This window comes from Mya arenaria, chromosome 15, assembly GCF_026914265.1.
Source record: "Mya arenaria isolate MELC-2E11 chromosome 15, ASM2691426v1".
Lineage (NCBI taxonomy): Eukaryota > Metazoa > Mollusca > Bivalvia > Myida > Myidae > Mya > Mya arenaria.
Window position 1 is genome coordinate 49,110,136 of NC_069136.1, and position 17,717 is coordinate 49,127,852.

At 33.6% G+C, this 17,717-nt stretch overlaps 1 protein-coding gene and 1 long non-coding RNA gene across 2 annotated transcripts; both read right to left on the minus strand.

Moving 5' to 3' along the window:
* Positions 1–1,724: 1,724 nt before the first annotated feature.
* Positions 1,725–7,632, minus strand: LOC128218883 (uncharacterized). The gene is made up of 4 exons (XM_052926636.1): positions 7,220–7,632; positions 5,684–5,805; positions 4,376–4,586; positions 1,725–3,257 (listed from the first exon to the last, which is right to left on the minus strand). Exons 1-4 carry the CDS (start codon positions 7,299–7,301, stop codon positions 2,557–2,559), a joined length of 1,116 nt encoding a protein of 371 aa, XP_052782596.1. The 5' UTR covers positions 7,302–7,632; the 3' UTR covers positions 1,725–2,556.
* Positions 7,633–14,665: 7,033 nt separating this feature from the next.
* On the minus strand, positions 14,666–17,201 carry LOC128218884 (uncharacterized). The gene is made up of 3 exons (XR_008258490.1): positions 16,859–17,201; positions 15,851–15,967; positions 14,666–15,562 (listed from the first exon to the last, which is right to left on the minus strand). It is a non-coding gene; the product is annotated as an uncharacterized LOC128218884 (long non-coding RNA).
* Between the last annotated feature and the right edge of the window lie 516 nt (positions 17,202–17,717).

The window sequence follows — 17,717 nt, forward strand, 5'->3', positions numbered from 1 at the left end:
ATCAAACACAAAAAAGAGAAAAACAATATATCAGTCCACACGTGTATTTTCACAATGTCTTTATATCTGAATGCCGGTTATTTAAGTTATGTTACCTGTGGTACGTCAAAATTGATTTATTTTCATCCAGGGGCGTAGCTACCACATTAAAGTATGTATAACAAAATGCATATGTAAAGAAAATGTGTGTATAATGTGAACGCGTTCTATTATAATTTCAGCTTATTAAAAAAAGTTCATTGAATAATTGAAATATTATTCTATGACTTAATATCATGTATTTTTTCTCATAAACTGTAATTGACTGCTATTATAGAAGATATATTTAATGATCCCGATAGTTTGTTTACATTCGCAGTGCCCTATGTCCGAAGACATAAAATTCATCATTTTTTTTATTCACGTCAAAAATATTATGCACTGTTTATCGTAAAATATTGTTGATTTCAAACAGGTTGGTCACAATTAGTATATAAATACGTACTGATAGCTTCACATAATTTTAGTTCGAACTATATAATACATGCAATGAATTTATATTTTTTGGAAGACAGTAAAGATTAATGTGCACAATAATTAACCAATGAAAAATCTCTCCCAGAACCTCCCTCACTGGGATACGCACTTGAACATAATTTAACTTATCTTATTACAACAAAGATAAGCATGATACCCTTATAATATAAGACAGATTTCCACACTCAACTGCCTCAGCGAGGTCAGTACTCCTTCAAGTTCGCTCGTATGGCGGGCGTCTACCCCAAGTTTATATTATGCTCTTTACATGTAAAAAATGAATAATATGATATGTTAACGCTACCTTAGCTTAATCATTATGCAATATTTTAATATTAATCTAGAATATAGCCGACGGACATTCGAGTATAACTTTGGTCGATAGTACTTTCATTTTCAGAAGTAGAAATTCTGTTCGAGAGTCTGATTGCTTTGTTGAGACAATATCATGTTTTACATTTTTTTTCTCTATTATTCATGAACATTTACATTTTGTAAATTTGTGCCGTTTATAGGATTTTATTTTGTCGTAAATCATGTTGAAGTATTCATTGATCTATGATAGAGTCGACTGACATTCCAGGAAACTTTCGTTTTTTTAAAAAGGGAAATTTTCTAAGAAACCAGTATGATGACTAAGCTTTGTCATGACAAAATCTTGTTTTACATTGTTTTCTATAAGTCATAAATTTTGACGGTTGGTAAATTTATGCAGTTTTTAGGATTTCCTTTTGTCGTGAATTGTTTGAACTATAGAAATATGTAGAGTTTTATATAAACTGGTAAGTTATATCATAGACAGATACTTGTATAATCATATATGAAATGAGATCCTTAAAATATGTGATTCGGTACAAAACCACCATGTCGCCGTCGCTAAAGATTACACGCTATTTTACATTTCCGTACAGTTTGGCAAGGCAAATTGAAAATTTCAAAATGATGGATGAATTATAGATATACTAATTGAGCATCTATTTTAATAAGAAACTGAACGAAGAACTATATACAGTTTGATGCCGGTACATTCTACTTTATGAACTAAAGTCGCTGGTCAAAAAGGTTGTTATAATTATAATTCGGTACAAAACGATCGGGCACTTCAGTCAGATTGGGTCCGGTAAGAATCGTCATTATTAAAGCTACTGACGCATTTATGCTCGAGTTTAGGTTAATAACTATGAGCAAGACATTTTATTTTAATTTTTATTGTTATCACATTTTGAATGGAAACATGCATTCTATAAATACGATAAATAAATACGACATTCATTGGAAACGAGTCGTTGATTGCACGCTTTATAGGTGCAATGTACATAAATCAGCACAACTAATAAACGAAAACAACCTGAAAGTTAAACCATATGAACAGAGTTTAAACACAATGTATCTCTCTTGACAAATACAGATCTATACCACAATGGGTTTTTTGAATGATGATATAAAAACATCGTGAATGATGTAGCCTAGACTCTGTATAATGAAGCACTTGTCAATGTGTTTACTGAGCTAATATTGCACATTTGTTAACCAATGTAAACTGAGCAAAAATTAATCAACAAAGCCTACATACGCTCTCTCACACCGACCGCAACCGAACACAAACGGAATTGACAATCCTCCTTTCGGCAAAATACGTAACGTAACGTAACGCTGTAAACACGTTTTTGTAAGTTTACCGAAATATGGCAGTTAAGATTTATCACTGAGGTATTTGGAAAATTTGGAAGCACAGGGATGAATGGCACGTAGGATACGAAAACGTATTTTTCGTGAAACAATTCGTTAATATTATAATAAAAAATATACATCGTGTGTAAATAAATCTTGTTGATATAAACAGAAAATAAATTAATTTAGAAACACATAAATAATCAATCAAAAAATACAGATCAGCACATAATGAAAATTACAATTTAGCACAAAATTATATTTTTATAAATATACATGACACGAGAAACCGTTTAAATCTGAAGTATAAATTAGTTACATACAAATATAAAGTAAACATATATAATTTATTAAGGTGCACGAACACACCTAGGATGGGGGCTCAACTTTTTCTTGTGTATTTTCGAGATCAATGGTTGTATCTGTGCTACTTAGCGTTTTTTTGCCCAGTGCTAATAAATCAACAGCGTCCTTGTATGATGGCGGCGGCGTCTGAACGTAACTGAGATCGGGGGATTGCGGGGACGTGGGTTCCTGAATGGAGGGCAACCGTAATAGTTCAAAACGTGATAAGTGCATGTTGGGAAACCGCGCACGCCATGTTGAGCTGCGCGGCTGGGCGGGTCCCTGAGATGTCCTGTCCCCCTGGACAGAGTTCCGGTACTCCCCAAGGTCAGGCAGACTGCCGCTGCTAAGACGGCCCTGAGAACCGTCCACTGGAGGCGGCGCGATAAGATTCACTGAAACTCTTCCACCGTTGGCGTGTCCTTGTTCTAAATTAGCCTCGCTATTATCGCCATTCGGTACGTCATTTCCGTTAACGTCACTTACACGGAGATCCGGATCGCTTCCAAACAAGAAAGAGTAGGAAGGTGGGAAGTTGCTATAGTCGGTCTGGACGGACTGCTCAGCGTTTTCCGTGGCTGCGCTCTGCTGGCTTTGGCTGCCACGGCCCCGGCAGATTCGGACTACGTGCATTATAGCAACGCACAGGATGGGGACGATGACGGACAACCCCGCAGCTGCACCAATCACACCAATGTTTGGGGAAAGCATGGGCTCTATCACGGCTGAAAGATGGAAAATATAGAAAATTAACATCGTTTTTAATAAAACCACATCTGTATTTCTTTACCGTAAAACGGTATAATTGTTAGAACGTGAACAAACAACAACACTTTTCTCACAGTTTTAAAAGGAACGCTTTATTGAAACACTTGTTATGCACCAGTCAATTGTAAACCACGCCCCCCCCCCCCCCAGGTCCGGGGTATAGCGGAGAAGCCAAGCCCGGGTATAATCTCCGCCCTGCGGGAACGGACTGCTGGTAAAATCCCCGCCAAATGCCCCCGTACCCCAGGGACCCTAGGTAAGGCCCATTTCCCGCTATTTTTGGCGCGAAGACAAAACCACCGCATTCAACCCGGCACTGCGGAGCCACCTGGAAGGTAAAAACACGGCCCATTTCCCCGGCTATTCCCGGTATACCCCCGAACCTTGGGGGACCGTGGTTACAATTGACTGGTGCATTATAGAATCTAAATTGGTGATATTGTTACCTTGCAACGGATTTTGAAAATATATAAGCATGCGAAATATATAAAACTAAACTGCACTTTTGCATTGTTAAGTGGGACTGTTTGTACAGGAAACCTTTAAAAATGGTAAACATGAACCAGATACTCAAAAAGTGACAGTATGAACCAGTTTTATCTGCAATGATTTAGATATTTGATCATCATAATAATATATCTAGTTTAAACATACATGTGCAGTAAATATATGCTATTTTTCTAGGTTAAGAGATCGAAACGGCCTGCTCACTACGCTTGAAATGGAGAAGTAATCAAAATCGTAATTGCATACGATTCATTTAAATGCTTTATCATTTTCAGCTATAATTTGTATTTCAATAACAAGATATTATCAGCGTGGAAATCTACTGCTTTAATGGTTTAAAAATTAAATGAGTTTCATTTTCTCTAAATACACGTTTGTGGTGCAAACCGTTGTATTTATCAATATGGAACGAAATACTGGCATTCTCGTATGGTCACAGAAGGCAACAGCAGCTGCTGTGAAATTAATTGGTCCAAAAAAGACAACGCTGTTTTTGTCATTATTTGACATCAACATGATTCCTAAACTTTTCAAACCCACTGAGTCAAATAATTGTGTATATACTTACATAAACACTCAAAGCGGATCTGATAGTCCAAACACTTCCGGGATCCCGTTTGATCGGCCGCTCTGCACAGAAGTCCCTCCGTCGTGCATCGCACGTACAGGATATCCGGTGCGAGGTGCGCACTCTCCTCGTTAAACAGCACATGGGGACTGTTCTTCGCGCGACACAAGACGTCAATGGGCGCATTTCCATCACAGATCTGATGTCCGCGCTGAAATGAAAGTGCGCTTTTGAGTATAGTCGAAACCCGTTCGGTCGAACTGACTTTGCTCGATGTTCTCCCTGGCTCGAGGCTTACTTACTTGTAATACTAACTATACTCTTGATTTAAAGAACTCGCGGCAATGTCATTTTTCAACCATTTCTGTGCTTTAGTTAATATCCATATAGTTCTCTCAATGGCGACGAAATAAAATTGCATTACTAGTAATTCTTATAATATCAATAAGTGCAGTCATGCTCTTGTGACGTCATCGGCAAAACGGACCAGTTTACATTATGCAGTGCATAAAACGTGTCATTCGGAAACATCGAGCCTGAAGTCTGGAGCCATAGTGGGAGAGGTTTTGAAACAAAGAATCAGAAAAGAGGCAATAGTTATGACCACAAGTCCTTTACAAAAGCCATGTTCAGTTTAGCAGTTGAATATATTATTCAATGAACCAATTATGGAAAGAAATGGGTTCTTCATATAATGAACACAGTATGGGTTGTATCAAATATCATTCACGGTATAAAACAATGTTTATGATCTTGGCAAACCGGTGAATGACCACAGAACACGTTGAAAATGGTATCGGTCGTTGAACCCTTATTTTATGCAAAAGCTATGGTCATTTCATTATAGGTTTGATGTATTGCATGTATTCTATAACATAACGGTTTCTTCATCTTACCATTAATGACACCTGTGAAAACTCAGACACATGCAATGGTTACAGCTACATTGATGGCGTTGTAGTTGCCATCCAACTATAATGTGCGCGGCAGTCCGTACAGAAAGGGGGGAGGGTTAATGGGAGGCAATGGTGATCTACATGGTCATGATAATTTACTTGAATACAATGCCTAAACATGTTTTCACCAAGTTCGTTTGTGAAACACTCGAGAGACTTGGAATTTGAAATATTTAATAAAAAATGAGTTTTTATTCATCTACAATTGGTCTAATCTTACAGAGTCATATTTCTTTGTCGTACTAAATATTAGCGTTTTGACCCCTTTTTTTGAAGTACATATATGTGTAAAAAGTAAGCTTTTGGCCATAAAACTTTAATTTTAATCTCAGCATGAAAAAAATGCTCTTACCTTGCGTATACTAATGACCCTTTCATCCTCCTGATCATCGGAAGTAGGTGTGTCCGTGTTGTACCAGCCCGACCACGTGCGCACGTGCGTTTGTTCTATTTGTATCCCTTTTGTTGTGTTCGCTGAAAAATAACAGTGAATTAGCAAGGTGTACCTCGAATTATCGACAAGTTACTAGTGGGGGGTTTCGCGCTGAAAATCTGTAAAGAGACAATCCTGTATAAAGCCTGTATAAGCCGGCATGTAGCCTGTAGAAACCGGCATATAGCCTGTAGAAACCGGCATATAGCCTGTTGAAATCGGCATATAGCCTGAAGAAACCGGCTATTAGCCTAAAGAAACCGGCATTTAGCCTGTAGAAACCGGCATATAACCTATAGAAACCGGCATATAGTCTGTAGAAATCGACATATAGCCTGTATAAACCGACATATAGCCTTAAGAAACCGGCATATAGCCTGTAGAAATCGGCATATAGCCTGTAGAAACCGGCATTTAACCTGTAGAAACTGGCATATAGCCTGTTGAAATCGGCATATAGCCTGTAGAAACCGGCATATAGCCTGAAGGAAAAAGCATATAGCCTGTAGAATCAGGCATATAGCCTGTAGAAACCGGCATATAGCCTGAAGAAACCGGAGAAAAGGATTCAAGGACCACCCACTGCCACTCATTTGATACTGCGTCAGATTTTCCGTTGTCAATGTGTCACCATATGAGGTTAATATTCTAAGTCAGTTAGGTGACCTGAATCAAAATCGGAAAGATTAAGATGGGCTCATTCGCTACGCTCGCTCACTATACTTAATAATAAATAGTTTACTTCATGTAATCTAACTATAACTAGGAGTTTCTTAGATTGAAAGACATATCACAACACCTAGCTTATTCTCTAAGGAGTATCTTGTTACTACTTTGCATTAGTAAAATATTTTTCATTATACTCTTGTAAATTTGAAAGTAACTCGGGACATGGTGGCGTATAATGACTGCATATGTGGGGTAATTGAGAACAAAATGTAATCTGACCTCACTATCATTCGAGTGTACTCGATCTTTCTTTGTCGGTGCCTGTTATGTAAACGTAGAGGCAACCTAGTATAATATATGGTAGTCTAAACAAGTCTTCAATGCATGATGATTGTCCAAAAGGCTTTATTTCCTGGAGATGGTTTAAATCACATACAACCAATCGTTAAATTGATTAACCAAATGGCCAAATGTTAAATTTAATTTTATTCACTGACCGATAGCCAATATACCGATCGACTAACGATTGACCGATTAATCGATTGACCGACAGTTCAATGAGTATACATACTAATCTGCAAAAACTTAATAAGTGATATGATTGATTCATTGATTTATTTATAAATTGAAATATTGACGTATACATACATGGATAAACTGATTGATTAGTGGATAATTCGTTCAACATGAGACAGGATGATAAATTTAAGTTATAAGCCACAACTATTCAATAATCAACCAAAACTCATTTGAGAATGGTGACTGCTAGATAATGAAGTTTCTTACCAAACACTGAGTTCCATATCAACACAAACAAGATGTAAGACGCTTGTAATGTTACTGGATACATGTGCATTTCCACAAACATAATTGACTAGAACAGTAGATCCAACACTATCATTCACCTGCTGTTGTTAAAATGTGTTCACGATTCCAGTGATCACAATGTTCATAAAACTTATATAATAGAGTCAATAGCGTTTAAGTATTTTGTCACGGTTGTGTAGCATTACGCAACGAATATACATTTGTTCATGGTTGAGTCAGATGGTTAAAATGAATTTAAAAAAAAAATGACAGTTGAAAATAGAAACAAAACAATTGATTTGCAAACTACCTCACGTTAAGTTTGTGAACATAATATCAAACACTAAAAAAGAGAAATGAAAAACAATATATCAGTCCACACGTGTATTTTCACAATGTCTTTATATCTGAATGCCGGTTATTTAAGTAATGTTACCTGTAGTACGTCACAATTACTCAATTTTCATCCAGGGGCGTAGCTACCACATTATAGTATGTATAACAAAATGCATATGTAAAGAAAATGTGTGTATAATGTGAACGCATTCTATCATAATTTCAGCTTACTACAAAAGTTCATTGTATAATTTAAGTATTGCTCTGTGACTTAATATCATGTATTTCATCTCATAAACTATCATTCTCTGCTTTAATAGAATATCTACTTAATATTTTCGATAAAAAAAATCCATTCGCTGAGTCCGAAGACATAGAATTCATCATTTTCTTTTCTATTCACAATATAGAAATAGTACGCACTGTATATTATAAAATAGTGTTGATTTCATACATGTTGGTCACAAGTAGTATTTAAATATCTGATAGCTTCACATCATTTTGGTTCGTACTAGTTAATATATTCAATGAATTTATATATCATTTGAAGACAACACATATCAAAGATGCACTCTTACTCCCAATTAAGATATGCAACACTTAATACGATTGCTTAATATACCAAAAAGGATGAATAAATGTCGAAAACAATGATTCTTTTGAAGGAAACAGAGTTTAATTTGAAAGAAACGTACAAAAAAACACGGTATTTCTACCTTATGAGACGACAGTAGATCACAGTAAATCTTTTAGCACTCACCTGTTATTTAATATTGTACATTTCAGCTAAAAAATACACAGTTACCATCTTGTTATCAGCAATTACTATTTTCCATAAATGAATATTTAGTAAGTAGTTAGAGGTTTATCACTCAAAATTTATGTTTGTTATACATGTGTATGTACTGATTTTGAATAAGGGTGTCACTTTAATGTACACACTAATTTACCAAAGAAAAAAACTCTCTCAGAACTCATCTCATTGGGGTACGCACTTGCACATAATTTGATTAATTTTATTACAACAAAGATAAACATGATACCATTTAAATATAAGGCAAAATTTACCACCACCTTACTGAGGTACGCACCTGTATCGAAGATTTATTTTTATAGCCAACAAAGAGGGAGATGTGTCACCGCCTACACTTACCTGCTCTGGGTTTTCCACACTCAACTGCCTCAGCGATGTCAGTACTCCTTCAAGTTCGCTCGTATTGCGGGCGTCTACCCCAAGTATATAGTATGCTCTTCACATGTAAAGAAATTGAATGATATGATATGTTTACACTACCTTAGCTTAATCATTATGAAATATTTTAATATTGATCTAGAATATAGCCGATTGACATTCAAGGTTAATGTTGGTCGATATTACTTTCATTTTAAGGAGGAGACATTCTGTAAGAATACAGTCTGATGGCTTTGTTAAATCAATATCATGTTATACATTTTTTCTATGATTCATGAAAATTTACAATTTGTAAATTTGTGCCGTTTATAGAATTTTATTTTGTCGAGAACCATGTTGAAGTATTAATTGATCTAGAATAGAGTCGATATTGTGGTCGATAGAACTTTCGTTTTTAAGAACAGAACAGAACAGACAGTTTATACATGTGTACATCGTCGTAATACATATAGTTATACATATAAACATGTCACGTATCTAAACTTACAAACATAATATAATAAAATAAAATATAAGTAAAAATATTATGTAAATTGAATACCAAATAATTATTATGTTAACTTTGGCAGTGAGGGAATGTTTCATAACTACTATATCAAGTTAAATTATTTATAAGTGAGTTGCGTATAATAAATGATTCTTTAATATATTTACAAACATTCATAACTTCCTTTTTATCACATGATACCAATAATTGATGGAATTTGAATACAGATGGATTAACATAATAGCATCGTTTTATATAAGTTTCACGTAACTGACGATAGCATGGACAAATACATATGAGGTGATATTCATCCTCTATATCCCTACTATTACAACATAAACAATATCTTTCGTTACGAGGTATATTGTAACGTGCATAACGTCCTGTTTGTATTCTTAAAGGGTGTGCAAAAACTCTCAATCTAAGAAAGTATAAATGTAAATTCTTTGGAACTAAATCTAAATATATTTCATAATCAAAGGAAGTTTTGAAAATTCTATACATATCCAAAACAGAACTGTTACTAATATTATCATACCATTCTTGTTTAAATGTATCTATAATTGTACATTTAAAGTCGTTTATGAATACATTAACATGCACAATATTTGGGTTATCAAATACGTATGCAAAACCATAATCATTTTACAGTTTTTTTTTACCTTAGAAACCCAGTTTATATTACCCTTATTACAGTCATCAATGGCCTGTTTATACACGGACTTTATTATAATGTTATTACTGTTGCAAATCTTAAACCAGTATCTAATAATTCTTACATATCGATTAATGTATGAAGGGTATCTACCTAGTTCTCCATACACTGTAGCATTACATGTGTTTATTTTAACGTGTAACAATCGCTTACAAAATTTTAAATGTATACGTTCTATTTCTTTTGACTTACTAAAACCCCATATTTCACAGGCATAATTCAATATTGAGCCAACAAAAGAATCAAATAGTTGACAAAATATTTTAGGTTTAAGGTCGTATTCTTTGCATTTATATAATAAAGTGTTTATGGCCTTAAGAGCTTTTCCAACCAAATGCTCTTGATTCAATGTAAAACTTCTAGTGTAATTTATCACAGTACCTAAATAATTAAAGTTATCAACAACATCGATAGTATGGCCATTATATGTCCAATGCTCGTTACGACGTATTCCACCCCGTTTACGGAAACCATTATTTTTGTCTTTGATGTATTTACATTTAATCCCCATGCTTTGCAATACGAATAAAGAGTGTTTAAATGGTTCTGGACTTCCTCGGCCGATTTCCCTAAAATGGCCATATCGTCAGCAAATAGCAACATAATTACAGTCGAACCTCGCTATGTCGACGTCGGATAAGTCGACTTTCCGGTTATGTCGAATTTTTTCCGGTCCCGAATTTATTCCTTCTTATTCCATATAACATAAATATGTTTATGTCGATATTTTTATCTCGACTTTTTCGCTATGTCGACCTCGTTTTTAGTCCCAGTGGTCGAATTTCACACATTTCCAATGTTCTTTATGTCGAACTGTAGATCGAGACATAGGTGTGAAAATATTCATGACGGTTTGCGGCATGTCGCAAAATACCGTGCGTGTCAATATAACAAACTGTCATAATTGGGGGATACAAAAATGTAATTGGTAAGTGCGAATAATTAAAGTTGTTTGTTTATGTATTTAATTAAAGAGACATTTATTGCTCAAGCTCTTTGGTATCGTATAAAAGATTAACACTTTATTGATTAGATATAGATCCCGAATGGGAACAGAAAGAATGACTTCAAAATGTCAAATGTTAGTTCCACTGCTCTGGTCGACCAATTCAGAGAAGGACCCGGTATAAAATCTTACAATGTACACATGTATGCAATTGTGGTTTTATATGTGTTTTGTGTGATCCATACACGTAAAAGAAATAAATTTGACACATATAATTCTTCTTTTGTTTCACTTTATTTTTCAATAATAAGTTTGCTGTTTTCACGACGAAACAAGACCGTTCAATTGTGGACGTAAACATCGTACAATCCAACTCAAACGACTTTTCGTTATCTCGACTTTTTTCACTAGGTCCCGAAAAAGTCGGCATAACGTGGTTTGACTGTAATACAATGTCATCAATACTTAAACCGGAAGTGATGGGAAGAATCGGGGACATAACCTTCCCCTCGCGCAGGCCAACGGCATAACTAAAGTATTCAGAGTAAGATGTACATTATTTCACACAAGATTTAACATTTTCATGTATATCTTTCACTATTCTAAGTAATTTACCTTTTATACCAGATTTATACAACTTAAGCCACAGAGCATTGCAATAAATACTATCAAAACACTTCAACATGTCGACATAAATAACATATAATCTTTTATATATCATTGATATATTTCTGCACAATAGACATTAAAATATGAATTGCGTCAACTGTTGAGCAACCTTTTCGAAATCCGAATTGTGCATCCGAAATAGTGGCATTAGCCTCACAAAATGACTCGATGCGCTTATTTAAAATTGTTGTAAATACTTTTGAAAAACAAATAACAAGTGTAATTCCTCTATAATTATTGACATCATTAACAGAACCTTTTTATGGAGTGGAATGATGACACCTTCTGTCCACTTTTCTGGAAAAAAAACACAGTACATTTAATATACAGTCGCTACCAGCCGATTTATTTCGTTTTAAATGCTTTATTGCGTTACGTACTTCAATAATAGAAATAGGTTGGTCTAACTCTGGAAATGTAGTGTTCATCAAAATCATTACTTGAACAAAACTGTTCAGCCTCGTCGTTATTGCAATCAAACGTATTGTTGCTAAGATTTTAAAAAAATCTTCCAAAGGGATATTACAATTCTTAACTTTATTTTTTGTTTAAGAAAGGGAAATTTTCTAAGAAACCAGTATGATGACTAAGCTTTGTCATGACAACATCTTGTTTTACAATGTTTTCTATAAGTCATTAAATTGGACGGTTTGTTAATTTATGCCGTTTTAAGGATTTCCTTTTGTCGTGATTCGTTTGAACTATAGAATTATGAAGTGTTTTATATAAACTGGTAAGTTATATCATAGACAGATACATATATAATCGTGTATGAAATGATATCCTTAAAACATGGGATTCGGTACAAAACGATTGAACCATGTCGCCGTGGCAAAAGACTAAACGTTAATTTACATTTCCGTTTAGTCTGGCGAGGCAAATTGTAAATTTCGAATGGATGGATGAACTATAGATATTATAATAATAATAATAATATTAAATAATTATGATTCTATTTAAATAATAAACTGAACAAAGAACTATATACAGTTTGTTGCCGGTACATTTTACTTTATGAACTAAAGTTGCTGGTTGAAACAGTTGTTATTATTATAATTCGGTACAAAACGATCCTTAAAATATATTCATTACTAATGCCACTAGGTAAATAAAAACTACAATCCTTTCAAAAGGGAAAGGGTACATACTTCATTCAAATCAGCAGTATTTTCTTCGAGTGCATTTGATATAAGATAATATAGCCGCGTGAAAATTATGCGGACAAGAAGGCATGAAACGCTTGTATTCATGTTTAACATCTGATACAGTATACTAGCTAGCACTTGAAATGCGAGATCCGTGTTTCATGGGGTACAAGAGTACGTGTGAAGTATGAAGTAATATTTAATCTCTGATCTGTGGCGCAGAGATTTACATCGCACCTAGCTTATTCCTCGTTATGAAATTAATCATTTTGAATTACAATATTTTACAAGAAAGACCATTGATGCAAAGCATCAAAGGGCGCCGTTTAATAGTTTATGCACTTGTTATATGTTGAAAAACAAGGAATGTCAAGGCCAACAAGCATATTATGGTGCATTGAACCGCGTCTATGAAATTCTCAAAATGTTTGTAGTTTTCTGCATGACAATATAGGCAAAAGCATTGAAATTGAAGATTTTCAAGTTGAACATTTCATTAGGGGTGGGGTACATTAATGAACACGACAGAATTAGGGTGCTTGTGCACTGTACTTTTTGTCATTGCCACATACCCATATACCAAGTTTTATTTCAATACCATAAGTAGTTTGAAAGTAATGCTCTGGTCAAGAAAAAGCGACAAAGGCAATAATTATGTAATTAGCTCAAAAACAGCTATATTGGTTGATATTAACACAAAACAGCATGTGTCTTATTGGACAATGGCATTTTTTTCAAATATGATAAAAATAACGCATTCAAACTGAATATGTATCAGACTATGTATGAAGGAAATAATACTGTTTCTATTTTTCACAAAGGTTTTGAAATACAACAATGCACATATAAGAAATAGGCCAAATATGCAAAAAAATAATAGTAAACAATGTGTGAAAGTGATACTGAACACTTAAAATAATTTCTTTGTGCATTAAATGAATATATACCAGAAAAGCAATACTAAATCAAGTCCAAAATGTATAATAACATGAAGAACACCCCTTTATGAATATCTTCATAACAAATCAGAGTACATGTAAACAATAATCATTTATATCATTAGTATCAAATGTGTCCAGTTTAAAGTGTGTTTTCATTTGCATTAAATTACATTGTAATATATACCAGAAAAGCAATTATAAAAATCCTTAAATGTATAAGAAACTGAAGACAATAAAGAATAACACCCATTTATGAATATCTCCAAAACAAATCAGAGGTCACCTATATATAAAACAATAATCATTCGTATAATTAGTATCAAATGTGTCTAGTTTTTGTGTGTCTGTTCATTATCTTTAAATGAGCATCTTTAAAGTGAAACTCTTATTTGAAATCAATACATATAATTGTATATATAACACACATCAAATTGAATGAAAAAACAATAACTACTTACTAAATAATGCATTTACTGAAATATCGTTTACTGATAACAAGCTTGTCACCCTGTTTATAATAGCAGAATGCATGACAAATATTAAATGATCAATTGGTGATTGCTAAAAGATTTACTGTGGTCTACTGTAGTATCAGAAGGCAGAAATACCATGTTTTAAGTTCATTCTTATTAGCAAATTGAACCCAAGATCCTTCATTAGAAACATTGTTGTTGACATCTATCAACCCATTTTGAAAAATGAAAACAATAATATTAATTATCATAAGTCTTATTGGAGAGTAAGAGTGCATCTTTAAAAATAGTGTGTGTGTTTTTTCACTTAAATATGTAACAATTCAATTTGACAAATGAGACACAAGTTAGGAAATAGAAGTAGTAATTGTACATAAAACAAAACATCAACACAAATTGACAAAGCTCAATATAACAGGAAATCTATATTATGAAAACACAAATCCTTAAAGGCCATAATTATTTTAACTGAATTAAGGTATAAGTAATACACACTTTTATAAAGCTTTTACGGACAACATAGTTATTATCATGGTACACTATGGGACTTTTATCCAAATTTTGAAGATTTTTTACTGTTAATTAAAAATATTTTGTCTTTATTTGATTTCTTTTTCACATTATCAGAGATTATGAAATAAACACAACAGTTTCTGGTAAAATAAACTTCAGTTAACAGAAAAATTACGTTCAACCGAACATATTATTGATACACATGGAAAAAAATCATGTTGATTGATCTTGTGAGTCTTCGAAACAGAGCAGTATTTCGATGTTTGAAAATATATAGCAGTTTTATAAATTCATAAAAATAGTTAATAATAAGACAACCTGCTGAAATCATTTAAATATTTTCTATGATGTCTAATGAACAATTCAAAAGACAATTTATGATAGTTTACCGTTCAGTTTTGAAGAAAATATACATAATGTCATGTAACTATACATTTTTATAACTAATAAAATGCTTAAAAATCAACCTTTTTCTTGTAAAAAGCTCAATTGGACTTATTCATAAAATGTAATCATTCAAATAAATGAATTTTACTTATGATACTAACTCAGAATTCAGATTTAAAAACAATGATTGTACTTTTAAATTAAAATATGTAAAGAAACAAGAACACTAAGTAGGCGGTAATGCCCCTCCAAAAATGTCAGAGTGAAAGTTCTCAACTAATGTCTTTTTAATATTATAACATGTAAACAGTCTCTGTTGGTAATCGATGTCTATTTGTTTTATTTAGTCAATGGTATTCTAACATTTAGAACTTTTCACAATAATTCTTCACTCTTCAACATTTGAAGTTTGGTTTGTTCCCATGCGTTTGTACTTGTAGTGTCTGCACAGATGAAAATTACTCAATGCTGAGTCAATGCCGATTTAACAGGTCTTTACCCATCTAGAATGTTTAGTGCTGTAAAAGAAAAAAAAAGTACTTTCTAACTAATTTGTATAGATAATAATACTGCCATACATATACAAAATAAAGTATAAACAGTTTAATATTTCTCAACATTATTTAAAAATAACAGCAATAAGCTGATACATACATGTATATAATATAAAGAAAATTACTAAATTTATCAATAAAATTCATCATCACCATCACCATCACCACCACCACAACCACTGGACTATTGAAAACAGTGAGTTTATAAAACAACAAACACCAACTCAAATATGTTTTATATGAAATACTCACATCATCTCTATCAGATGTGGATAGACATGGATGTCAAATCTGTCTCAATGATCCAACAAAGTATTTCATGCAGGCTGGAATTCTTCATATAATAGTAATATTCAGTCATTTTCCTGCCTGAAAGAAATTAGACTTCTGATTATCAACCAACAGAAACTACAACCGTAAAATACAAATGCACATGTATTAATTATACATTCTGCACTAATATCCGTTTTAGCCAAGAGTAAGGGTTGGTAGGCACAAATGTGTAGATGTTGTGCATATGGTTGATAATGATTCACAACAGTATGGCGTTCAACGAGACCTACACCAAGCAAATGAATGTCGCTTGTGTCCAAGCTGTTGTGGCTTCCAGCCCGGAACCATGTACATCTTTTAATACAGGTTTATTTTGAAAATATGCAGTTTGTACATAAATAATGGGTATTTTTAAGTCTAATATTTTTCTAAGATAAAACAATCAAATAAAAGATTACATACTCATATCATATACATAAATGATGTACATAAGTACATTTAAAAATATGTAACATGTACATAATGCACCAGTCAATTGTAACGACGGCCCTCCAGGTCTGGGGATATGCCGGGGAAATGGGCTGTGTTTTTAACTTTCAGGTGGCCTCGCAGTGCCGGGTGAATACGGTGGTTTTGTCTTTGAGCCAGATATAGCAGGGAATATGCCTTACCTAGGCTCCCTGGGGTACGGGGCATATGGTGAGGATTTGACCATCAGTTCGTCCCCGCAGGACGAGGATTTTACCCGGGGTTGGCTGGACAGAAAGTCAAAGTCCCAGCTATTCCTCGGACCTCGTGGGGCTTTGGTTAAAATTGACTGGTGCATTATAAGTCAAGTATGTAACATGTATATTTATAGTACATGTAGAAATATTAAAACGCTGTCTTAACGTTTAGCAAATAAAAATGATTTAAGAATTCCAAAGAAATTAAAAAAACAAACATTTTTGAACACATAAACTTACACAACTACTCAAGGATACTTACATGAATAGCCCTTTGATACGAATATCCCATGCTGATTTTTGACATTAGTTTTTTCGACAGAAAATCTTCTCTTACGCGTATAATTCACTTATAATCCATGTTTTACTGTAATGACTCAAATTGTTCGATGTATCGTAATCAACTGTGAGTGTGCACTTTTAGTGTTTACTTATTTTAAACGTATATTCATGACAAAACCGAGTTTCCAACTATTAATCGACGATGTAGAAATTCCATTATTGACCTATGAATAGCGGGGAAATACCTTCTGGTTCTAAAAATAGCAACATCCGGATATGTGTAGTGTTCTAAAAATAAAACAACTCGGGGGCAATCGTAATACAATTTTACTAATGTCACCTTCAACACATAAACAAATAAAGTTAGGTGAACATTTAATCCAATATCGATTAAATTAAAGAAAACAGCTTACCTCATTGTTTATTAATGCAGTAAACATAACAAAACAACATAAAACATAATTATTCCCATTCACATAATTACCGGTCCACACATTTTACATTTCATTCGGAACTCCTCCGAATATTTACATTTCCGGTACAGTTAACCAATCGGAAAACGTAAACGAAACGGGAACAGTTATTAAACTTATTTGTCGTTCTTCAAATATAATGTTTTGAAGATAAATTGAAGACAATCTATTCAACCACAAATAGCATTTTTAACACCCATGCAATCGCCATCCATTTGCATTTTTTAATCATAATAAAATAACAGTAAAACCCAACTGTCAATCAACTTAAAAACCGCTCTTACCACTAACTAAAATAAATTCCCATTCCATAATAGGCGCGCTCTCCAGAGCGGCGCCAATCATTCTTAGCCTAAACCAACTAGA

Coding starts and splice junctions, on each gene's coding strand:
- LOC128218883 (XM_052926636.1), bottom strand. CDS start 7,301: ATGTTTGTGGAAATGCACATGTATCCAGTAACATTACAAGCGTCTTAC. Junction 5,806..7,219: donor GATATGGAACTCAGTGTTTG/GTAAGAAACTTC, acceptor GTTATTTTTCAG/CGAACACAACAAAAGGGATA. Junction 3,258..4,375: donor GATCCGCTTTGAGTGTTTAT/GTAAGTATATAC, acceptor TCCATCTTTCAG/CCGTGATAGAGCCCATGCTT.